The sequence below is a fragment of the Sturnira hondurensis genome, unplaced genomic scaffold, assembly GCF_014824575.4.
Source record: "Sturnira hondurensis isolate 20B ecotype Veracruz unplaced genomic scaffold, ASM1482457v3 Scaffold0016663, whole genome shotgun sequence".
Classification (NCBI taxonomy): Eukaryota; Metazoa; Chordata; class Mammalia; order Chiroptera; family Phyllostomidae; genus Sturnira; species Sturnira hondurensis.
This window is the reverse complement of record NW_028089294.1, coordinates 11,671,945-11,697,214: the sequence shown is the minus strand read 5'-3', so window position 1 is coordinate 11,697,214 and position 25,270 is coordinate 11,671,945. Positions and strand designations below refer to the sequence as shown.

The window sequence follows — 25,270 nt, the reverse complement described above, 5'->3', positions numbered from 1 at the left end:
CATGGTGGCATGAGGTTACCCTATTTTTTCTCCCTAAATCTGGCTTTGTTGAGTGTTCATTTATTAAGTTTATTCATTTATTAAGTTAGCGCTCTACCAGGTAAAATGCTGGAGGATAAACTGAATTTATTAACTCAGCAAATATTTTTGGGGTGATTACCATGTCCTAGGCACTTAGGATAATAGATAAGGATCCCTCCTTTAGAGTTCATATTGCAGTAGGGAGAGACTAACATTGGCAATAAACATAAAAATAAATAAATTATACACTATTTATACGGTATGTTAGAAGGTGGTAAATATGTGGAAAAAAGAAAAAGTAAAACAATAAAAGGGGATTAGGAGTGGATGAGAGATGATTTGGATAGTTAGTTTTAAATAGAATGGTCAGGGTATGCCTCTTTGAGAAGTTGGCATGAGTTAGCCATGCAGGTATTGGAAAAAGAAAGGCCCAGAGAGACGTAAGAACCAATGCAAAGTCTTAAGAAAACATACTTGATATGTTTGAGGGGGGCAGAGAGGCCAGTGTGCCCCAGCAAGGAGAGAGTCTAGACCGGAGGTCAGAGAACTAGTTGGGGTGGCAGTTGTCAACAGCACACAGGGGCTTGTAAGCCACCATGGAGATTTGAGCTTTTATTACCTGTGAAGTGGGAGCAGTTACAAGGATTTTAAGGAAAGGAACGACATAATCTTACTTAAATTTTAAAAGGGTCGCTCTTGTTACACTGTGTTGCAGAAGGGAGAACAAGTAGAACCACTGTTGTAGTACATGAGGAGAAAAGTGATAGAGGCTTACTTACAGCGGGTGGTATCAGGAGAAATGGCAAATGAGTGGTTGGATCTTGATTATATTTGAATGGTGAACAGATTTACTGATGCAATAGATAAAATGTTCCTTTCTTTAAGGCTCTCATGACCTAGTGGGGGAGGCAGATACACATAGATAAATTATGTCACTACATGATGGAATATGGAAATATTTTGTAGGGGTAGGGAAATAGATCTAAGAAATCTTCCTGCCATGGCTGATGTGGCTCAGTGGATTGAGTGCTGGCCTGCAAACCAAAAGGTTGCTGGTTCAATTCCCAGTCAGGCACAGGCCAGGTCCCTGGTTGGGGTCATGTGAGAGGCAGCCAACCAATGCGTCTCTCACACATCGATGTTTTTCTCTCTCTTTCTCCCTCCCTTCCCTTTTCTCTAAAAGTAACTAAATAAAATCTTTTTTTTAATCGTTCTTGAAGAAATGAAGCCTGAAGTGGGGATTTCAAAAGATGAATAAAAGTTTTTAAAGAATGGTTGAGAAAAAGATGGTTCAGGAAGAAATAACAGCATGAACAGAGACCCAGGAGCAAGAAGCAGAACAGAGAGGAGGGGAGGGTGTTGGTAAAGATGTGAATTTTGGATTGCATGGGTGGCCTGTGTTGTCAGGTGGAGGACCTTGAGCGCTGCTCTGGGGCAGTGGGAAGTTGCTAAAGGGTTTTGCGCAGAACAATTATGTGGTAAGATTTTCCTTTCAAGTAAGTTATTTACTATATAGGGATTGCATGTGAGAGGACCAGGAAGCAAGGTGACTGTTTTAAGTTATTGGTTACAGAGTGTTTAGTTATTCAAAAAAGAATTTTTAAACTAAGTTTACATTCTTTAACAAAAATGAATGGGAGCAGAGTCACATTAGCCGCATACTGCTACTGTGTATGTTTCCATGCATATAAAACTAAACCCTACACATTTAAAAAACAACTTCTGTGGCTTTTTATTCCTAGTTATTAGTTATCAAAACTAATAGTTCCTGTTTACTTTCTGTTTATTTGTATTGTATAATGAATGTTAGGTGAACTTTTGTTACATTGCATTGAAAAGAGTGTTAATTGATAAAAAAGACATTTACAAATCACTGTTTTTTTTTCTAATTTATATCTTTTGCCAACACAAATGGTTTCTTTCTCAGTATGGTGATTTGAACGGTATTATCATTGAGAAAAATCAGATGACCTACCTGTTAACTAACAACAAGGAAAAAAAACCAGCTCCAGGGTATATTGTAGCAGCCAGTTCTAGGACACAAAAGCTGTGCAGTACTTTGTGCTTTGTGCAGAAAGGGTAGCTGCTATTTAACCTGTCCCAAAGGCATGTGTGGTGTACCCTAAAGCCAGTATGGCGCCTGCTTGTCTGGCCTTAGAAATGGAAGTTTAGGAGAGTTAGTATAGATGTGCTATATATTTTGCATGTATTCATTGACTTTCTAGTATTGACTTTCTAGAATCAGTTATGATAACTTGGAATGTTTCAACAAAATTATGTAACATTGAGCCCCTATTGTGAATGAGGCATATGAGTCCCTATTGTGAGTAGGGACTTTATGTGTATTATTTTACTTAATCCTTGAGAGCCTTGGAAAAGCTAAAAGCCTGTTCATACTGGTGAGTAAGCAGTGGAGCAGGGTGTTTGTCAACTAGCAGTATGGATTGACTTGGGAGGGGGAAAGAGTGCAGCAGTGATGTACAGAGGGGAGGAATTTCAGGCTGCTACCCTCTTAGGGCTTCTGGTGCTAGATTCGAAAACCTGGATCATGAGAAAATTTGTTGTTATTTGAAATAGGGATAGGGTTGAAATAATCCTTTTCAATTTTTGGTTAATTTTAGTCATGTGCCACAAAATTTTACAAGCTTAAGTATGACAGGCAATCATTTTATGCTCTGCCCCAGCCACTCAGGTCCCTTCCCCAGAGGCAGCTTCTGTCACCACTTTGTCTGGGTTATTTTTAGAGATAATCTCCATGTACCGTAGTAGACGCCCCTTACCCGTGCTTTTGCTTTCTGTAGTTTGTTACCCTCTGTCAACTTCAGTCTGAAAATATTAAATGGAAAATTCCAGAAATAAGCAGTGTATAATTAAATTGCATGCTGCTTTGATTGACACGATGAATCTCACATCTTCTTGCTCCATCCCACCTGGGTAAAGAATTCTCCCATGGTCCAGTGTGTCCACACTGTATATGCTACCTGCCTGTTGGTCACTTAGTAGCCACCTTAGTTGTCAGATCAGTTATCAGAGAGAAAGGGAGAGACCACATTCACATAACCTTTATTACAGTGTATTATAATTGCTCTGTTTCATTAGTTTACTGTTGTTCATCTGTTGCTGTGCCCAATTTATAAATTAAACTGTTATAGGCATGTATGTGTAGGAAAAATATGTATAGGATTCAGTACTATATGTGGTTTCAGGGGCCCACTGGAGGTCTTGGAACATCTCTGCTGCAAATAAGGTGGGACAGGTGTGCACGAATAAGTCGTAGGGTGTCACAGGTCTGAAGCACACTTCCCTTCTGCTTTATTGCCTTTGTTTCTTGCTTGACATATATTAGGGTAGCTGAATATGGCACTTTTTATACACTCCTTGTAGTTTCCTTCTGTGTCATTTTAAGTGCTGTCCTCCTTTCTTGAAATGTCCTTTTATCTTTTCAAATCATAGCCAACTAATAGCGCACTTTTTCTGTAGAGCCTTTTTAATGTTCTCTTTCTTTTGTGCTACACAGTTTTTTTTTTTAATTTGTGTTGTGAGTTGCCAATTATATATAGTAAGTATCTGGATGATAGAGACCAATATTCATTTTTTTAAAAGATTGTATTTATTCATCTTTAGAGGGGGAAGGGAAGGAGAGAGGTAGAGAAACATCAATGTGTGGTTGCCTCTCATACATTCCCCGCTGGGAACTGGCCCACAACCCAGGCATGTGCCCTGACTGGGAATTGAACCGCAATCTCTTGGTTCGCAGGCCTGCACTCAATCCACTGAGCTTACACCAGCCAGGGCCCAATATTCATTTTTTAATCTTCACGCTCTTTCTACACAATGACTTAGAAATACTAGATATTTAGAAAATACGTGCTGGTGATACTGGTGATGGGGAGCTGTATTCAGTTACCAAGCCCGACTAAGACATGTCTCTAACATACCCATTCATTTATTAATTTCTGTTGCTATTTTAATATCTGACTTCTTACTAATTATACTTTTAAGAGAATTTTATATAAATGCAAAACTTTATCATATAACAACTTGGTAACAACTTGAATCATTTTTCATATTCACATATACCTTTTATTTCATTATGTATTTTTTTCTTTTTGTTTATTTTGTTCTTTCTTACCCTCCTCTGTTGCATAGAGAAGCTGCAACCAGTTTTGCAGTTTTCCAAGTCACAGACAGACGTCTGTAATGACAGTACTAACGTGACATGCCGCAACGGACATCTCCAGTCAGGTGGGTTTAGGTGAGCTAATATGTGAATAGTACAGCTTGCATGCGAAGTCAAGTCCCACTTAACCTAATCATGTTGGTTTGATATTATAATGATGGTATTGCTTGATTTTTGTTTGCACAGGGTTATGTTGACCTAACAAAAGTATTCCTATCATTAAGCATATAGACATGTAACAAATAAGGTATAGCCTTGTTCAGCATGCTTTATATGCATATTTTGCCGGCTCTGATTTTTGAAATTATAAAATTTGAAGGGCTCATTTTTCTATATTCTTTTGTTTCTATTGTATTTTCAGCTTTTGTATTTTTTAATAGATAGCTAAGTAGTCTTAAGAGGAATTTTTCTTTTTTGTTATGCCTCAATTTTCACTGCATATCAGTTTTCCTATATACTATACATGAATGTTTTATCATAGTACCTATAAGAAAAAACTTGAAGCTGAGCTCACATAGTGAGTAGAAACATTAGAATACTCTTACTTATTATAGGTTAAATTTGTTTTCCTTGAACTTTTGGGTATGAACTCACAGAATGTTGAATGTTTTTTTGTTTTGTTTGGGTGGGGAGAATCTGTATTTCTTGGGGTCTCTGACATCTCATCCAATTTTATTGGTGACATTTACAGCATTTGTTTTATGTCCAGGGCTTAAATTTTATTGATGTATTACATTGCTTAAATTGTAGCCCAAAAAGCAAACAAAAAATCTTAGTTCAGACTGTAAGACCACTGCTTTCTTTATTCATATTTTATAAAACTTTTAAGATTTCTAGAGAAGAATTAGTTTAAATGGATTTCCATGGATGAAAGGGACAGTGGTCATTAATGAAATCTTTCTATGTGGCTTCAACTATCCCTTAAAAGAGTTCTCACTGAGGTTTGGTCTTCCAAAACAGAGTCCCACATCAGTAGCTTTATGCCTTTTCTCATTTCTTCCTGTGCCTGCCTTAAAATACCATTTCAGGCTTCGGTGAGGCAGCAGACTGCGTCGGCAGGGCTGGCTGAACAGGAAACAGACTCAGAACTCACTGTGAACTGTGGCAGTTGCCCTAATGGAAGAAACTCCCAGTCTCACATGTTGGAAAGTGGGCTGGAGATGAGCAGGCAGGCTGCACTGTTCCCTGTCTGGCGCCTTCCCCACAGGCAGTGCTGCTGCACCGCAGAGAGGGTTGCCCTGCCCTGTGAATACCTAAGGCCCTGCCCCTTGCAGTTTAACAGGTCCGCCAGGACAAAGAAATATGGCCCAAATGAAAGAACAGAACAAAACTTTAAAAAGAGAGCTAAATGATGAGGAGATAGCCAACCTATCAGGTGGAGAATTTAAAGCCCTGGTAATCAAAGTGCTCACAGAATTGATTGAGCTTGGTCGAAAGATAAAAAAAACAAATGAAAGATACCCAAAATGAAATAAAGCAAAATATTCAGGGAACCAACAGTGACAGGAAGGAAACCAGGACTCAAGGCAACCATTTGGAACAAAAGGGAAAAACAAACATCCAACTGAAACAGAATGAGGAAACAAGAATTCAAAAAAGTGAAGAGAGACTTAACGAACCCCTGTGCCAACCTGAAACGTTCCGATGTCCGAACTATAGAGGTGCCAGAAAGAGAACAACAGCAGCAAGAACTTGAAAACTTATTTGAACAAAAATCAAGGAAAACTTCTCCAATCTGGCGAAGGAAATAGAATTGCAGGAAGCCCAGAAGGTCCTAGAGAAGTTGCATCCAAAGAGGAATGCATCAAGGCACACCATTAAGTTGCCCGAGATTAAAGATAAGGAGAAAATCTTGAAAGCAGCAAGAGAGAAGGAGACAGTTACCTACAAAGGAGTTCCCATCAGACTATCAGCTGATTTCACAAAAGAAACTTTGCAAGCAAAAAGGGGCTGGAAGGAAGTAATTGAAGTCATGAAAGGCAAGGACCTACATCCAAGATAACTTTACCCAGCAAAGTTATAATTTAGAATAGAAAGGCAGATAAGTGCTTCCCAGATAAGTTCACGTTAAAGGAATTCAGCATCACCAAGCCCTTATTATATGAAATGTTAAAGGGATTTATCTAAGAAAAAGAAGATACCAAAACTATGAACAGTAAAATGACAACAAACTCACAACTATGAACAACTGAGCCCAAAAAACAAAACTCTAAGCAAACAAGTAGAACAGGAACAGAATCACAGAAATGGAGATCACATGGAGGGTTATCAGCAGGGAGTGGCAGGGGAGCAAATGAGGGAAAAGGTAGAGGGAATAGGAAGCATAAATGGTAGGTGCAAAATAGACAGGGGGAGGTTAAGAATAGTATAGGAAGTGGAGAAGCTAAAGAACTTACATGTATGGCCTATGGATATCAACTAGGGAGAATGGAGGGGAATGCTAGTGGGAGGAGTGTGCAGGGCAGAGGGGAATAAAGGGGAGAAGGAAATATGACAACTATAATTGCATAATCAGTAAAATATACTTAAATGAACTCAATAAGCAAAAAAACAACTAGGTAAGTTAGGTAATCTTTTAGACTTAATTGAAGGTGTTCTATATGTATTGATTTACATTTATAAAATATAGCACATAAAATACTTGGCTTATTAAAAACCACATCTTTATACCCTGTACATTAAAAATTGATAATTTAAAAAAACCTCTTTTGGTGGGCACACACTGTGGACTTTCAAGGTAATGTAATGCTGTTCTTTCTTCTCTGTACAACCTCTCCCTAATGCCTAGACTATATATTTTTTCTTAGATGTTTGGCAACTTTATTCACTTGGTAACTGTGTTATATCTTCCTCCTGCCCACAAATAAAGTTTCTCTTACTACAAATAAATATTCTTTATAAGAAAATGAAAATATACATGAGGAAAAGGAAAAAAACAAAATGATCCTAATTTCATCCACCCATTGAGAACCTTTATGAGCATCCTAATATATATTCTGATTGAATTCTTGTTTCGAAATACTGCTGGTTAACAAAATTAGCTTAGTTTTGCAAATTTATACTGGCCTTTATTATTACTTTTATAATATTTAACAACAATTTTCTAAACATGATGATATTACTATTTTCTTCATAGAAAGTGGAGCGGTTCCAAAAAGAAAAGATCCCTTATCACATACTAGTAACTCGCTGCCTCGTTCAAAAACCGTTTTGAAAGCCGGCTCCACGGGTCTTTCGGGCCACCACAGAGCACCTAGTTGCAGCGGTTTATCCATGGTTTCTGGAGTGAGACAAGGACCTGGTCCCGCGACTGTCACTCATAAGGTATTTGGAGACAGAATTTAATTGCTGTGCTTTTGCAAATAGAAAATTGACCATGATGTGCTTGCTTCACTTTATTACAAATACTTTATAATACCTTAAAGAATTGATAAGTTCCCACAAAGTTAAATGTAATTTTTCTTTTCTAAAAAATCTTTAAGGGGAACTTGCTATTAAAAAGCAAATTTTATTTTACCTCCTTTTGGACCTAATTAGGCTTTATAGTGAGTTTGCTTATTCAGTTTTATATAATGCTAGAAAAGTTCATTTTAAACTGGTTATTATTTTAATTATTTAAACCTATGTAAATGTTTTCCAACATTTTAAACACACTTAGAGTTTTGTTACAATTCTAACAAGTATCAAAATTATATGACTTCATTATCATAGAGCCTTTTTTTTTTTTAAGATTTTATTTATTTATTTTTAGAGGGGAAGGAGAGAGGGAGAGAAACATCAATGTATGGTTGCCTTTTGTGCCTCCCGTGCTGGTAGTTAGCCTGCAAGGAACCGGCCTGCAACCCAGGCATGTGCCCTGACTGGGAATCGAACCGTGATCGTCTGGTTTGCAGGCCCGCGCTCAATCCACTGAGCTACGCCAGCCAGGGCTCATAGAGCCTTTTTATTTTATAGTGACTGAATCTCTAGATAAAATCATCTGTGAAACCACTTTATGCCACTTTATGTCATTCTGTAGTGCATACCATTTTACCTTGGAGTAATAAACATTTAAAAAATGTTGTATATTCTTTTTCTTATTTTTAAACCTTTAACTCAATGTACTTTAAAGTTAATTAGCTTGTAAAAAGTATAAATATTAGGTTGTATTTTCACATTAAAATGTTTATGTCCTTTAAGAGTACACCAAAAACAAATAGAACAAATAAACCTTCTACTCCTACAACTGCTACTCGAAAAAAGAAAGACCTGAAGAATTTTAGGAATGTGGACAGCAACCTTGCGAACCTTATAATGAATGAAATTGTGGACAAGTAAGTTTTGCCATCTAAAGTGTTTTATTTTACAGTTTTAATTTTGAATTTTACTTATAAGATATGAGTGAAATAGATAATAAAAATACCCTCTCTAATTTACAGATTAAATTTTTATGATGGTTTTTAATTTCTATAAATGTAGAAAATAATTGCTTTACTGATTTAACCATAGTTTCAAGTTAACATGAAAAGGACCATATTTCAAAGAGCTTAGGCTTCACTGTATAATAACCGAAGCATATTTCTGTTGTGGAGATAACTGAAATTCTGTTTCTTAGTGGAACGGCTGTTAAATTTGATGATATAGCTGGTCAAGAGTTGGCGAAACAAGCGCTGCAAGAAATTGTCATCCTTCCTTCTCTAAGGCCTGAGGTAAGGACTGTATATTCTCATTTTTCTATATCGTCATCCATTACTGAGACTGTAGTAGCAGTAGGGAGATGTTTCAGTTTTGCTAGAATAATTCATGTAACAGTAGATTTAATTTTTTTTTAAGGAAAAAACGTAGCATTTGCAGTTGACTAGTAATTAGAAGCAAATGACTATATGGATTCCTAATTCCCTACCCATTTTTAACATGTATAGGAGAAATAGGTAACAGGGTAAGAGGGATTTAAAATTAAAAGACAGAGCCCTGACCCATGTGGCTTTGTTGGTTAGGTTTCATTCCAGAAAGTGAAAGGTTGCTTGTTCGGTTCCTGGTGAGAGCACATGCCTAGATTGCAGGTTCAGTTCCTGGTCAGGGCACACACGAGAGGCAACAGATCAATGCTCTCCTTCTCTTTCTCCATTCCTCCCCATCTCTATAAAATAAATAAATTAATTAATTTAAAAAATTAAAGCATTGAACTCCAATTAGAATGGTAGTTGCTAAGGGCTTAGAAGTGGGGGAAATGAGATATTTGTCAAGGGTATAAGCTTTCAGTTATAAGATGAGTAAGTTCTAGGGATCTAAAGTTCAGCATGGTGTCTGTAATCAACAATACTGTATATTTGGAAGTCACTGTAAGAGTAGAGCTTTAATTTTCTCAGCAATAACAATAACAATAAAGGATGTATTAACTAACTTTACTGTGATAAACATTTCACAGTATATGTGTATATCAAATCATCACACCGTATACCTTAAACTTATGTAATGTTATATAGAATATATTTCAATAAAGCTGGAAAAAGATTAAAAACAAAAAGAGGTACAGTATTTCACACAACATGTCATTGACAAAAGAACAAATAGATCAATAGAACATAATAGAGAACAAAGAAATAGGCCCACATAAATATTGTCAAGTTATTTTTGACAGAGGAGCAGAGGCAATTCAGTGGAGAAGAGATAGCCTTTTCGACAAATGGTCCTCTTTGGGTCCAACTTGTTTGGGGCTCTGTGCTCCCTGGACTTGTATGTCTATTTCCTTCTCCAAATCAGGGAATTTTTCTTTCATTTTTTTAAAATACGTTTTTAATTTCTTGCTCTTCCTCCTCTCCTTCTGGCACACCTGTGAGTCAGATGTTGGTGCATTTAAAGTTGTCCCAGAGGTTCCTAAGGCTATCCTCATTTTTTAAAATTCTTTTTACTTCTTGCTGTTTGTTTGAATGCTTTTTCCTTCTTTGTGTTTCAAATTGTTGGTTTGATTCTCAGCTTCCACCTCTCCACTTTTGGTTCCCTGTAGATTTTTCTTTATTTCATTTAAGTGTAACCTTAATTTCCCTTATTGATTTTTGAATTATTGATTCCCTTAAGGATTTCTTCCCTTTTAGTTTTTGCTATACTCAGTGAGTTCTTTGAGCATCCTGATCACCAGTGTTTGAACTCTGCATCTGATAGGTTGGTTATCTCTGTTTCATTTAGGTCTTTTCCCGGGGTTTTGTTCTGTTCTTTCATTTGGGCCATATTTTTTTTGTCTTCTCAATTCAGCAGCCTCCCTGTATTTGTTTCCGTGTATTAGGTAGAGCTGCTATAACTCCCTGCAAAAGGCACCTGTAAATTGTGTGGGGCAGAGCCTTAGGTCATTGCCAGGGTGGGGCAACCTGCTTCACTGCTTTGTGGCTCTGTGTGAGACGAGGGCTTGGAGGGGGGACATTGCCACTCTCTGGCTTCTAGAGGTTTGCTCATCACTTGCCTCATTTCCATTCACTTCACCCACTTCCTCTATGTGACTGGTGCCTTTCTAGCTGTTGCCCTGATAGTGAATCCCTCAGTGAGTAGGTTTGCCTACGTTCTAAGTCCATGCCAGCTCTGTCAGTGAACTCTCCCGATATTCTGGCAGGTTCTTCTGCTGCCCCAACCCTCGCTGGTTTTTACAGCCTGAAGTTATAGGGATTTATCTTCCCAGTACTGGAACCTGGGCTGTGCGATCTGACTTGGGGCTGGGATCACTCACTCCCGAGGTAGCCCTACTGATTTTTATCTACCGCATGTGGATGTGGGACCCGCCCCCCAAGCTGCCAGTACCACTGCCACCTCTCTGCACCACACCGAATCTCCGTGACTCTGCCCTTCCTACCTGTCTGGATTAATGTGGCTTCTTTAAATCCTTCTTTAAATCTTTCTTTAAATCCTTTACAGCTCTTTTTTTTTTTTTGATGGTTCTGGGTGTTACTTGTTTTGATGTCTAGTTGTAATTCTCACTCGGGTTGTGTGAGGCGGCAAAGTGTGTCTACCAGTGCCTCCGTCTTGACTGAAAATCTCAAGTATTTTTTCATATGCATGTTTGTTAACTGTATATTATCTTCTTTCATGAGGTATCTGTTTAGATCTTTTTTAAAGTTTTTATTTACTGATTTTGAGTGAGAGAGAAACATCCACTTGTTGTACCACTCATTTACACATTCAGTGTTTGATTCTTATACGTGCCCTGACTGGGGATTTAACCCACAACCTTGGTGTGTTAGGATGATACTCTAACCAACTGAGCTACCCGGCCAAGGCTGTTCAGATCTTTTGCCCATATGTTCATTTAATTGTTTTTATCCACTTACTTATTTTTCTCCATATACTAGGATCTGAATTCCTCTTTCTCCTGCATAGGTTCTAGAGGGAAGGGGTTCATGGGGAGGGAAGAAGTGATGAATAGATAGAATACAAGATTTTATAGGGCAGTGAAACCATTCTGCATGATACTATAATAGTGGGTAAAATTATATAAACAGTAAACCCTAATATAAGCTATGGACTTTAGTTAATAATAAGGTATCACTGTTGTTCATCAGTTATAAAAAATGTGCCATACTAATATAAGATGTTAATAATAAGGGGAAATGGGGAGGTGAGAAATTATATGGGAACTGTCTGTACTTTCTATTCAATTTTCTGTAAACCTAAAACCACACAAAAAACTATTTTTTTGAAGTTGAAAAATAAATAAATTAACACAAAAAATTAAAAAGTTGAGCCCTGGCTGCTGTGGCTTAATGGATTAAGCTCCGGCCTGCAATCCAAAGGTCCTCTGGTTTGATACCCTGTCAGGGCACATGCCTGGGTTGCAGGCCTCGTCCTGAGTTGGCCATATGCGAGGCAACTGATCAGTGTATCTCTCTCACATAGATATCTCTCCCTCTTTTTCTCCTTTCCTTCTCTCTGAAAATACATAAGTAAAATCTTTTTTTTTAGTTGAATATCACCCACTTCAAATCGTTCCACTTAAAAGTTCGTACACCTTCGCTATTAATTAAAGTGTTAATAATTCTGGTGCTTCACCTTGAACCCTTGCCACATCCTATGTCCCTGAGTCTGGAGACTGGTTTAATTTCCCTAGAATAAAACTTCTGCCTCCTTTGGTTGTGGAAGTGGAGCACTTACCTAAGTGCTTCTGGTGTGGGGGCAGGACTACAGATTAAGTTCTTCATACAGACTTTTAAAAAAATTCTCACTTGAGCACACGCTTACTGGTTTTCGAGAGAGGGAAAGGGAGAGAGAGAGAGAAACATTCATAGGTTGTCTCTTGTAGGTGCCCTGACTGTGGCGACCGAACCTACAGGTTAGACAGGTGCCCAGACCAGGCATGGAACCTGGGACCTTCCAGTTCATAGGGTGCCAGTCCAGCCAGGCACTCCACACCGGTCAGGGCTCTTCATACAAGCTTTTAAGCAGTTTCTCGGGTTTGAGCTGCCTGCCCTTCCTGGTGCTTTCTCTGGTGCCTGATGCCCCCACTTCCCGAGACTTCCCAGGGCTTGTTCACCTCAGCTTGCTTCTTGTGCCCTTACAAGCTGGCACCTAGCTTTAAGCTCCCTCAGCTCTGCTGAATTATCACACTTCATCGGTTCTCCATCTACAAAAATCTGTTGTGTCCTCTGTTGTCTCCTTTCCTGTGCTTTTTGTTTTGGAGATTTTTCTCTTTTTACTCATTACTATTATTTCACTGGTATTTCTAAAGGAAGTTGAGAGGAATACCTGTGTACAGTAGTATGGCTTGCTTAACCCATCTGCTTCCATTTTGAGCAATGAGGATTTGGTTTTATATTAGTTAATTTTCTTCTGTTTTTAATAATTATACTAGTTTATTGATTATGTGTTCTCAGCTCTGCTTTGGAGAATGCTACTGAAAAAGGACACTTTTTAGATGACAGACAATTCTTAAAATGTCTGGGAAAAAGTTTCTCCAGAATCATAGCTGTATATATACTTTTAAGTTGTTCACAGGACTTAGAGCCCCTGCCAGAGGATTGTTACTCTTTGGTCCCCCTGGAAATGGGAAAACGATGCTGGTAAGAAATCTTTGTATATTTATCTTTATGACTTGCTTTTTGATAATATACTTCACTAAAGTTTTTGAACTAGTTTTCAATGACAAAATAGGTGAAAAACTATATCTGTCCAGTCATATGTTGGAGCTAGGTAAATTTAACAATGTAATTTTTATTACTTCCCCAAATTAAATAATAAAATTTTTACCTTAAAAGAACTTACCTTAATATATTATCTTCCTTGATTTATTTATTATCTTAACAGCTTTATTTAAATAAGCAGCATGATACAGATTTTTTAATTTTTTTTTAATTGAAGTAGAATCTACATACAACAGACTCCCCACTCCCCAATATACTTTTGCCAAAAGTTTTTGCTAGGATCTAGATAGCTCTTTCTCCTGCTTAACTTCTAGAAAGAAAAAGTAAATTGGGAAGCAGTTACTTTTTTTTCTTAGCTGTTTGTCTTTTTCTAACTGGTTATCTTTCTCTAACTAGGAAGAGAATGACACTTTTTTTTTTAGCCTTTCTCTATCCATTCTCCCTTATAAAAAAAGGGGAGTGTGGAAAGAAGCACAGCCCTTCATAGACCTTTTTTCTCACTGCTGAGAAGGAAACATTACTATATATTGGGACTTGTGTTATACCTTATATTTTTAGAAATTCTTTTCTTGTACTTAAATTGATCAAATATGTTTACCTCGTTAAAGCAAGATACTGAACTAACATAATATTTGCCTTTGTGATTTTTAAAGGCTAAAGCAGTGGCTGCAGAATCTAATGCAACCTTCTTTAATATAAGTGCTGCAAGTTTAACTTCAAAATATGTGAGTATTTTTCCCAGTATTGTCATGTTCTAACTGACAGTCTAAATATTGCTAGGTGTAAAGGGTGAAACATTACGCAAAAATATTTGTGAGTTTTATATCTATTACTCAGATATGATGACTCTCTTCATAGTAGAAAGTCATGTACATTTGTTAGGTTCTCTTAAGATTAGAATTGTGCTGGCCCTGACTGGTGTGGCTCAGTTGGTTGGGCGTCGTCCTGCAAAGCGAAATGTTGATGGTTCTATTCCTGGTCAGGGCACGTGCTTGCATTGCAGATCCCATGTCCATTTGGGGCATGTATGAGAGACAACCTATGCAACTGATCAGTGTTTCTCTCACATTGCTCTTTCTCTTTCTCTCTCCTTCCTCCTCTCTCTAAAAATAAATTAAATCTTTTTTAAAACAAAATAAAAAATAAAATAAGAATTGTGCTGTCAAATACTACATTAGTTTCTAGGGCTATGTAACAAAGTACCATAGATTGGCTGGCTTAACAGAAATTTATTGTCTTACACTTTTGGAGGCTAGAAGTCCAAAATCAGATAGATATTGGCAGAGTTCTCAGTTTTGTAAAGTAATTAAAAGTAACTGTAGCCCTAGCTAGTGTAGCTCAGTGGATTGAGTGCCAGCCTGCTGGTTTGATTACCAGGCTGGGGCATATGGCTGGGTTGCAGGCCAGGTCCCCAGTAGGGGTGTGTGAAAGGCAACTACACAGTGCTATTTCTTTCCCTCTCTTTCTCCCTCCCTTCCCCTCTCTAAAAATAAATAAATAATATCATTTTTTTAAAAGGCTATAAAACAATACGTCTTTTCCTGGTTTACATTTTGTTGCCTTTGTGAAATTTTATAAATATAATTGTTATTAATGTAGGTTTATCCACACTATACCTGTAATAATGGAAAACACTGTCTTCAAAGTTTGAGGATAGGGACTCCAACCTAGCTTTTCCATTCTGTGCTAGCCTGAAGAAAGTATCACTTCAGGCCTTATTTCGTTTGTGAAGAATTGATGTCATAAAAGGGGGATCTCTTGCAGGTCCCTCCAGCTCTGAGAATATTTGTTTGATGATTCTAAATCTCAGGCCAGTTCTTTTTTCTTTTTTCAATGAAATTTTTAGTAAAAAGAATCGATGCCACCTAGAGGACAGAAGAGTTTTTATAGTAGATTACCCCTTACCTCAGGACCCTCAGGACCCTCAGGACCCTCAGGACCCTCAGGACCCGTTTGGTGCTTCCATGTATACTTTAGCATAATGCCTAAAGGGTGTTCATAGACTTCCTGAACTACCTAAAAATGTTTTGATATTTATTGGCATTGATATTGTGAGACTAAGTTTTCAAGGTGTTTTTTTTTTTAATATTTATTTATTTATCTTTAGAGGGGAAGGGAAAGAGAGAGGAAGAGAAACATCAATGTATGGTTGCTTCTCGTGCATCCCTTGCTGGGAACTGGCCCCTGCCGGGAACTGGCCTGCAACCCAGGCATGTGCCCTGACTGGGAATCGAACCGCGATCGCATGGTTCGCAGGCCCACGCTCAATCCACTGAGCTACACCAGCCAGGGCCAAGGTGTTCTTGATACACCAAGTTTTGTTCAGTAGAGCACTGTCTTACCTATCTGCTTTTATAAATATACCCCGTAACTTATGGCTTAAGGAATATGTACCTCATCTCTTTCTCTCCCTTTGTATTTTCTCTTTCCACTAGTTTTACCTTTGATAATAGATATTTCATTCTCAGGACTTAGTGGTGAGAAGTACAGTGTCAAACAAAACAGATACAGTTTATTTTTTTTGATAGTACTTAACAGACTGCATTAAATAATAAATAAGTGGTCTGTTTTCTAAAATTATAAGGGATATTTCAGTAACCTCCCTTATCCTCTTCTCAGTTCCTTAAACCAAATCTTGCAAAAAAGAGAAATTAAATGTCTAGGTTATAGACTTTCAATCATGAAATTTTAAAAGCTGGAATAATGTTAATTTTATGTCTGTAATACTGTGCTGTGCTTTGTTGTAGGTGGGAGAAGGAGAGAAGTTGGTGAGAGCTCTTTTTGCTGTGGCTCGAGAACTTCAACCTTCTATAATTTTTATAGGTAAGAACATGTTTACCAACTGAGTTAGTTGAACCTTTGTGAAATATCCCTCTCCAAATGTAAGAGGTAAGATACTCAGAAGGAAAAAGTATTCAGAAGGAAAAAGTTTTAAAGAAGCACAAAGTTAAAGACTATCTAGTGAACTGAGTAAGACCCACTATATTAATAATTTAAGTAGTGAACTAGATTAATCTCAGATAACTCATATAGCTTGGCTTTTAATTCAAGTCTTATCCTTGTATTTCCTCTAGATGAAGTTGATAGCCTTTTGTGTGAAAGAAGAGAAGGAGAACACGATGCTAGCAGACGCCTAAAAACTGAATTTCTAATAGAATTTGATGGTGTAGGTATAGATTGTGGTATTATTAATGTGGTAACATTTTAATGTATATATTTCTATTAAAACCCAAATTAGAAATACGGGTATCTTTATTATATTTTTCTTTGTTACTACTTCCTGTAACAGTACTAAAAACAATTTTTTGGCTTATAGGTTCAGTCTGCTGGAGATGACAGAGTACTTGTCATGGGTGCGACTAACAGGCCACAGGAGCTCGACGAGGCTGTTCTCAGGTAGGAAGGTTTACGTAGAAACGCACACATTCATCACAGATATGTTTAGTCATGTGTTCATCTCACGTATTTCTTACTTCTTTCACTCTCTACTTGAAAACTAAATTAATTATTTTCCTCCTTATAACCATTCTCTGGCCTCAAATAAACATTTTTGAGGATAGGGCCAGCAGGATGTCAGGAAAACTACTTTTCATTTTATGGCTTTAGGCAAATTGTTTATTCTTTCTGGATGAAATTATCTTAAAACTCCAAAATCAATTCTTACTCTTTTTTTTTTAAAGATTTTATTTATTTATTTATCTTTAGAGGGGAAGGAGAAAGAGAGAGAAACATCAATGTATGGTTGCCTTTTGTGCATCCCCTGCTGGGAGTTAGCCTGCAAGGAACCGGCCTGCAACCCAGGCATGTGCCCTGACTGGGAATCGAACCGCGATTGTCTGGTTCGCAGGCCCGCGCTCAATCCACTGAGCTATGCCAGCCAGGGCAATTCTTACTCTTTTTTATTGGGCTTCATGACAAACTGATAAAAGCAAGTTTCATAGATACCGTGTCATGTTCTCTGTTCTCATGTGTTTGAACAAATTTGTCCCCTTCCTACTGGGAGGAAAGTTTGACGCAGTGTAAAATTGTTGGCCTCTCTTCTCCTGAGGAATCTGTAACGTTGCCTCATTGTTCCTGGGGTTGTATGTGGCCTGCAAAAGTCTAAAGGCGGCCTACTATTATCCACATTCATGGTTGAACGTGGTTTTTTTTCTCACTGGATATAGTTTTCAATATGGAAATCTAGTTATTTGAAAAGTAATGTTGATTGATTTGTGTTTATTTTTCCTGGGATTTGGTGTTTGTTTAAATTTATAGTTTGGGCCCTGGCTGGTGTGGCTCAGTGGATTGAATGCCAGCCTGTGAACTAAAGGTTTGCTGGTTCAATTCCCAGTCAGGGCACATGCCTGGGTTGCGGGCCAGGTCCCCAGTAGGGGGCACACAAGAGGCAACCACACATTGATGTTTCTCTCCCTCCCTTTCTCCTTCCCTTCCCCTCTCTCTAAAAATAAATAAATTCATAATTTGAAACCTCTTTTGTTTTGAGAAAGTAATCTTAATTTCTTTCCTTCTACACACAATTTATACAAAGTGTTGCATCTTTTTCTCTTCCATATCTATAATTTCCTTTCTAATCCTTTAAAACTTTTAAGTCTTTTATTCTGTCTCTCTTTCTGTTTGTTGTTTTTATTTCTTACCAGATTGGTATCTAATCTCCTTTCAGCAACTACTTTTGTAACCTTTGTTTCTCTGTTGGTTTTTGTTTTCTTTCTCACTGCTTTCCTGATCTCCCTGATCCGTTTTTTTTTTCATCCTCTTCCCTTGTTTTATTTCCTGAGACTGTACAATATGTCATTTTCTTGAGCCCTCATATCTCATTGAGCTCATGTTTCATAGAAGACTTTCTTTTTATTAAATTATTGTATTTCATGGAAATATATATGGTTAAAATTTTAATTTGCTTTATGGCAGAATTCTCTTGTACATTTTCCTTATTTTATCCTCTTTATTTATTGTATTCTTTTCTCCTATTTTGACACTATTTTTCTAAAAATCCATCCTGTGCTTTACCTATTTTGCTTATTGTTTTTATTTAAATAAGAAATGTTCTTAGAAAACCTAGTTTTGGAAGAATGCCTTAGAAGAGCTAGAAAAGTAAGGTACCAAGCAGGTGTTCTGAGTTGTCCCTGTGGATGCTCCGGACTGACAGGCAGTCTCTCCAGTTCAGTAGTAAAGTCCTACCTGATAAACAAGTGAATGTGTGTAAACAAGGCATTGGGTTGATTGAGTCTTCGACTTCTAACGACCGGCCACTGCAAGACAGTTTGTCATCCTGCCAGACTGACCGATGTCTTCTTACAAAGTGTCTTGGAGTTCATTCAGCCTTCCTTTCTTGCCGTTGCCCTGTTACTGACTAGGGCTCACGTGATCTACAGAGCCAGTCTAAACATGCCGTTTAAATGGGGGGGAGTTGATTCTGTTACCCCTCGAAATAGGCTGTTTCCTTTGGAAAACACTGTGCCCTGACATCTGTGTCTGTAATCCACAGAGTGTATCCTCCTTCGTCAGGGTAATTTGCACCGTCCTAGGCAGCCGTCGTCTTCATACATTTAAGTTCCACAAATGTTACCTAGTTTCTTGATGTATACTTTTTTGTTTCTGTTGTACTTCTTGGTTTTAGTTGTTTTTAGTCTCAAAAAGCAAAGATGTCTTTATTAAAATTCTTCTATCAGATATTTTGTTTTAAAGTGTCATTACTGTTAAAAACATGCACATACCTAAATGGTTAAATTAATTCTGACAGTGTTGAATTAAGGATTTTTAAATATTACCTAGAGAGTTTTAAAAGAGTAACTCTAAAAATAACTTTTTACATTGATGACTAAAATGCACTCACATGCCTTGAGCATTATACTCAAAGCTTTTTTCTTGTCACTTGCTACTTAAACTAAGTTTTCTTTAAATCCAGAATCACATTACTGAATTGCTTGAATCCTTCTTTTAGGCGTTTCATCAAACGGGTATATGTGTCCTTGCCAAATGAGGAGGTATGTATCTATGTGCGATTTTTTTTTTAAAGCAGAAGCAAGAACTGCCACTTTGGCAATATTGAGTCTTCCAGTCTGTGAAACAACCCCTTTGGAAGACAATTTGGCAGCTTCTTACAAAACTAAGCATAAACTTAGCATAACCCGACAATTCCATTTCTAAAATCTACCTAGGAGAAATGAAAATATATCTCCATACAAAGGCATGTGCAAGAATTTTTATAGCAACATTATAAATAATAGTCAAGAGTCTAAATATTCATTAATTGGTGAAAGGATATAAATAAATGAGGTATATCCACTTAATGGAATACTATTTAGCAGTAAAAGGAATGAGCTACTTTTATGTGCTGTAGTGAGGGTGAACCTCAACCACGTTGTACTAAATGGAAGATGCCGGATGTAAAAGCTTGGACATCATGCATGATTCCATTTGTATGGAATGTTCAGAAAAGGCAAGTTTCTAAAACATAAGAAAGATTGTGATGTGCTAAGTCTAAGGGTAAGAGTAAGGATTAAGTGCAAATAGGCATGAGTGAACTTTCTGGGGTGATAGAAATGTCCTAAACTAAATTATGTTGATGGTTGCAAAACTATGTTTATTAAATCATTGAATTACAGCTTTACAATGTGTGAGATACATGTTATATGAATTCATACTTGTATAAAACTGTTTTTTTTTGTTGTGGATGTCTAGTTTAGACCCTTAACGTCCGTGGTAGTAACAGTAGCTTATGGCCTTAGTGCTTTATTTGGATTATCTTTACCTCCCTCAGGAATTCTCAAAAAATGATGGTTTAAAACAACATGAGTCAGGCTCTAAGAGGCAGAGTGATTTGTGTAACATCATTCAGCTCCTAAATGAGTTGGGGTTTATGAAGCTAATTCTTAGGAATGATAATCCTTTAATGTTTCTTTTCAGACACGACTGCTTTTACTTAAAAATCTATTGTGTAAACAGGGAAGCCCATTGACCCAAAAAGAACTAGCACAACTTGCTAGGTGAGTGATTTGATTTGGTCTATTCTACAGCTTTTTAAAAAAATCTTTTTCTGGGGGCATAAAGGGACTAAATAGTAATGAAAAAAATACAATAAAATTTTAAAGAAATCTTTTTCTATTTTGTTTAAAGTAATCTCAAGTATAAAATGAGTAATGTAATCTGAAAATTTGTCTCATCCTCTGCTTCCTTTACCTTCTTTCTTATCTCTTCTTACACATAAAGTATCTAAATTTCAAATTCTAGATCCTATATAAGACATGACCTAAATATCTGTAATAGTACTATATTCTTTTTATAAACTTATTAAAACTTCTAAGTGGTATTATAGTAATTTTAAAAATTTAAAGTGTCTCGTATCTGCCCACACCAACACATGTTTTCATATAAACTTCTTTTGCATTACACATAATTTTTTTAACTTTTACATCTTTAACTTTTTAAATCAATGGTACACTCTAGTAGATACTGAATACAGAGGATGCATTCATGAATTTTAATAACTAGAAAAATCTCAAAGTTATTTAAAATAGTAAGTATGTGAATAGCTAGTAATTTTAGTAAACACTCTGAGTTCCTAGATAACTATGGAAAAGGAAGAAATTCATTTTTGGAAATACTGAGATTACTCTTGATATTCCAATAAAGAATTCGGCTTATAATGTCTGATCTGTGTAGTTATTTAACATAGTAATTAATACATGATAAGTGAATACTTTTTTTCCGTTTTATTTTCCCTCTTCCCCTTTGCCTCCCTAGTTCTTAGTCCCTTTGGTAATCTCTTGGCTGCCCAGGATTCTGTACTGTGGCATCTCCTTCAGGTGTGCCTGTTTTTGCCGCTGTCCTCTACTGCAGACCCTTCCTTTACCATTTCTGTCCTACATTTTTAAACATCTACTTTGTGATTTATTATAGAATTACATATGAAACCTGTATAATTTTATTAACCAATGTCATCCCAATAAATTCAGTTTTAAAAAGTTAAAAATAAGTAAAAAATTTAAAGCCAAAAAATAATGATAAAAAATCAAAATAATCTACTTTGGCCCTTATTCTATCAAGTCGGTGTTCTTTATCAAGACAAAGACTCATTAACTTACACAGAAGTAACTAGCTGTGTGTCAGCTGGCCAGCAATGGCTTATAGATGTCATTACCTTTACAGGGGATATGTTTATAATTTAATAGATCTTCCTGGGGATGATAGTATGTATGCATTAATCTCAAAGAATGGCTGCAGCCCTGGCCAGGCTACTTAATTATCTGGAGTGCTGTCCATACGCCAAATGGTTTCGAGTTCAGTTCCCAGTCAGGGCACATACCTAGGTTGCAGGTTTGGTCCCCGGTTGGGGTGCATACGGGAGGGAGGCAGCCAATTCATGTCTGTCTCTGTCTCCGCCTCTGTTTCTGTCTCTCTCTCCCCGCCCTCTCCTCTTCTGTCTACCTCTTTCCCTCTCCTCCCTCCCTCCGTTTCCCTCTATCTAAAATCAGTAAACATATCTTTGGGTGAGGATTTTTAAAAAATTTAAAAGAACGGTTGTAATGATGAAAATTTGAGGCATGGTAAATAAGGAGCCAGCAGTAGATGGTTTTCTCTCTTTATAGCAAGTGGGCATTTCTGTGCCCCATGATCATGTAGCAGCTTAATGACAAAGGTGGAGTAGGTTTTATTCTCTTCTTACATGGAGATTTTAAGTCTGCAAAGATGAAAATAATTTGCTCTTTTAACCCCTTCTCAGAATGACTGATGGATACTCAGGAAGTGATCTAACAGCTTTGGCAAAAGATGCGGCCCTGGGTCCCATTCGAGGTAGGTATACGAGACCTGGAAACATATCTCTTCATTAGACCACTTCAGAAGTTTAAGAAGTCGCTATTGAGAGATCGTTATTAGTAGGAAAGCAGTAAAGTCATATAAGTGGAAAACTTGAAACTAAGTAGTTTCTGGATTTAGTATCAGCAAATTTTTCTGTAAAGGGCCTAATAGTAAATATTTGGTTTTGTGGGCCACATGTGCTCTCCATTGTATATATATTTTTATTTTTTATTTTTTTTAAAGATCTTATTTATTTATCTTTAGAGGGGAAGGGAAGGAGAGAAGGAGAGAAACATCAATGTATGGTTGCCTCTCATGAGTCCCCTGCTGGGGGCTGGCCTGCAACCCAGGCATGTGCCCTGACTGGGAATCGAACCACGATCGTGTGGTTCACAGGCCCGTGCTCAATCCACTGAGCTACACCAGCCAGGTCCATTGCATATATATTTTTAAACAACAACAACAAAAGTAAAAGCCAAGAATGTGAAACTGGTTTTAGCTCACACACTATGCAAAGACAGTCCATGGGTCAGGGGACCATGCCCCCTTGTTGAGACAAGATGTTTCACTTGTTGACAGTAGCTAAGCAGCAAAAACCTGAAAGAAAACTTTTTCAAGCAAACAAAAAAGAATATTAAAGGGAAAATGTTCTTAAACTTTTTTTTACTTTTCATTTCAATATTCTAATATCATTTGAAATTAATATGTCTTAGGGAACTCCTATAACTATTATACTTTTAGCATTATGTTTTAACTTTTGAGAAGCTGCTTATTGATTCTGCAAAACCACAACTGATCATTTTTAGGTTAAATTGCATTAAAGTCACTATGATATCACTCACAGTAGATGTTCTCAACCACTTCTCTGCAGCCAGCGTAGTCGTGGATTCACTAAGATTACTGGCTATAACGACACAGTAGAACATGGAACGTGAAACTTCCAGAATACATCTACAGTGAAACAGTAAATCTACTGATTTAAAACTGCTTTGGAAAATAGCCAATGTACATTTGAGAATGTATTTTGAAACACTGAGTAAAGCATTTTCGTCAAACTTTCTTGCCGCAAGCCTTGTTTAGATAGGCACTCAGAAACAATACCTAATATATAAATCATTTCTATTTTTAGAATATTTTATCTATTTTCTGAAGCAGACAAAAGTTATAGATTAAAAAGCTAATGCCTTTTGTTGCAAAAGCTGCATTCTTTTAAGTTTACTCTCCAATTTATGAAATTTTTTGTTTTGGGACAATATCCAAAAGAAATGGAATGCCTTCCAGTTACTCCTAAGAAGGAATATTACATTAAGCTTTTACACATTGTATGTGCTCTTAATATATGTTTCTTTTATTAATGACTTATGTTGAACACACATTCTTAGGTCATTGTACTTGGTTTTGCTCTGCAGCATTTTGAACTTCAAAAAGTTTTCAGTGGCTGATTTTTGTATTTTACAGAACTGAAACCAGAACAAGTGAAGAATATGTCCGCCAGTGAGGTACAGTATTTTACAATGATCTTTTCTTGGTTTTGGCCCTTTGTTATAAGACAAATGTTTTGTCTAGATTTTATAATTTGATTAGAAACTAGAAAAAATTTATTTTGTTTCATTTCAAAATGTAGGGACCTGTTCAGTTACAATATCTTATGTTGTTTATGTGTAATGGACAAAAATATTGTATGCAGACATTAAATCATTTTCTGACAATTCATATTGTATAAACACTAAACAAGAAAACTATAGGAAACAAAGATTTTATACATTATGAAAGTATCTTGTAACATATTAAGCCTTTGATGTTCTGTTTTGTTTTTCAATGTTTTTCTCCTTATAAGAGCAATACAATTACCACTGTAATGCAATTTATTGTATTTTCTTAATATGGTAGGCCCTCTTATGAGATGCTAAAGAATTTCTTTTAAAAATTAGTGCCTGCCTATGAAATATAAAATTGGAAATGCAGAATAATAACTATGTGAACAAACTTTTAAAATCAACTTGCATTATATTTGTAACTTTGTATTTTTTAAAATTTTACTTATTTATTTTTAGACAGGGGAAGGGAGGAAGAGAAACATCAATGTATTGCCTCTTACATGCCCCCCACTGGGGACCTGGCCTGCAACCCAGGCATGTGCCCTGACTGGGAATCAATCAGCAACCCTGTGGTTCACAGGGTGGCACTCAATCCACTGAGCCACACCAGCCAGGGCACATTGTGTTTTTTATTGCCCAAGTTTCAACAGCAATTGAGGGGACATTGACCATTTAGCATAGAGAACAAGTCTTCGGCGGTCTTCTTCAAACTTTTAAGTGAACTTGATGTTGTCTTCAGGTATTTTGTGTGTTGTGCTTAACCACCTTCATTACTAAGTCCTCAGACTCCTTGCAGCCACCCTCAGTTTAACGGTCTAGTTCACCTAAAGTGCATTGGACACGCACAGGGAGGTGGGATGGGGATTCCGCATGCCCACTTCAGTATTCGTCTACTGTCATCTTAAAAATGTACACTTAAAGTTGTATAAATTCTTGATCCCTTTTATCTGATTCATAATTTTAATTCCACATTTTTCTGATTTTTAAATATATCAGTACTATACAACTTGTGTTCCTAAAGTGTCTTAGGGGTTTTTAATAGTTTGAGTGTACTTTATTAATAATATCCTATAATACATTATTTTAAAAATATTCTTATGCTCATAGTACGAACTTAATAGTACTTTTATTTAAAATGTTTTATTTATTTTTAGGGAAGGAAAGGAATGGAGAATAAGAGGGAGAGAAACATCAATGTGTGGTTGCCTCTTGTGCAACCCCCACTGGGGAACTGGCCCACAACCCAGGCATGTGCCCTGACTGGGACTCAAACTAGCAGCCCTTTGGTTCACAGGCCGGCTCAATCCACTGAGCCATACCAGCCAGGGCCTTAATAGTACTTTTCTATACAAGAAATAAGCATTGGGCGTGAATTACTTCTTTTCCACACACCACTCCCCCTGACTTGGATCCAGGACAGGTAAACTTGATATCTCATACTCTGGCTCCCTAGATTAAGTTTGAGGAAAGGCCCATTGTGTGACATTTTATGCCTCTGTCCCTTGAAAAGACCATATAAATAGACCAGTCAAGGCAGGAATGACCTAAAACCACCAACTCGCAAATAA

The 25,270-nt window shown here is 37.0% G+C and overlaps 1 protein-coding gene across 4 annotated transcripts in view; it reads left to right on the top strand.

Annotated features, from left to right (window-relative positions):
- Nucleotides 1-25,270, top strand: part of SPAST (spastin) — a 54,646-nt gene that overhangs the window by 23,795 nt on the left and 5,581 nt on the right. For 2 of the 4 annotated variants that reach the window (XM_037066631.1, XM_037066630.1), the window contains exons 4-16: nucleotides 4,171-4,266; nucleotides 7,338-7,525; nucleotides 8,381-8,514; nucleotides 8,796-8,889; nucleotides 13,147-13,221; nucleotides 13,956-14,027; nucleotides 16,050-16,125; nucleotides 16,377-16,468; nucleotides 16,619-16,698; nucleotides 19,247-19,289; nucleotides 20,212-20,291; nucleotides 22,028-22,098; nucleotides 23,563-23,603. In XM_037066631.1, coding sequence (XP_036922526.1) covers nucleotides 4,171-4,266; nucleotides 7,338-7,525; nucleotides 8,381-8,514; nucleotides 8,796-8,889; nucleotides 13,147-13,221; nucleotides 13,956-14,027; nucleotides 16,050-16,125; nucleotides 16,377-16,468; nucleotides 16,619-16,698; nucleotides 19,247-19,289; nucleotides 20,212-20,291; nucleotides 22,028-22,098; nucleotides 23,563-23,603 — 1,142 coding nt within the window. The remainder of the gene's footprint in view (nucleotides 1-4,170; nucleotides 4,267-7,337; nucleotides 7,526-8,380; nucleotides 8,515-8,795; nucleotides 8,890-13,146; nucleotides 13,222-13,955; nucleotides 14,028-16,049; nucleotides 16,126-16,376; nucleotides 16,469-16,618; nucleotides 16,699-19,246; nucleotides 19,290-20,211; nucleotides 20,292-22,027; nucleotides 22,099-23,562; nucleotides 23,604-25,270) is intronic. The other 2 variants (XM_037066633.1, XM_037066632.1) reach the window with 1 other exon arrangement.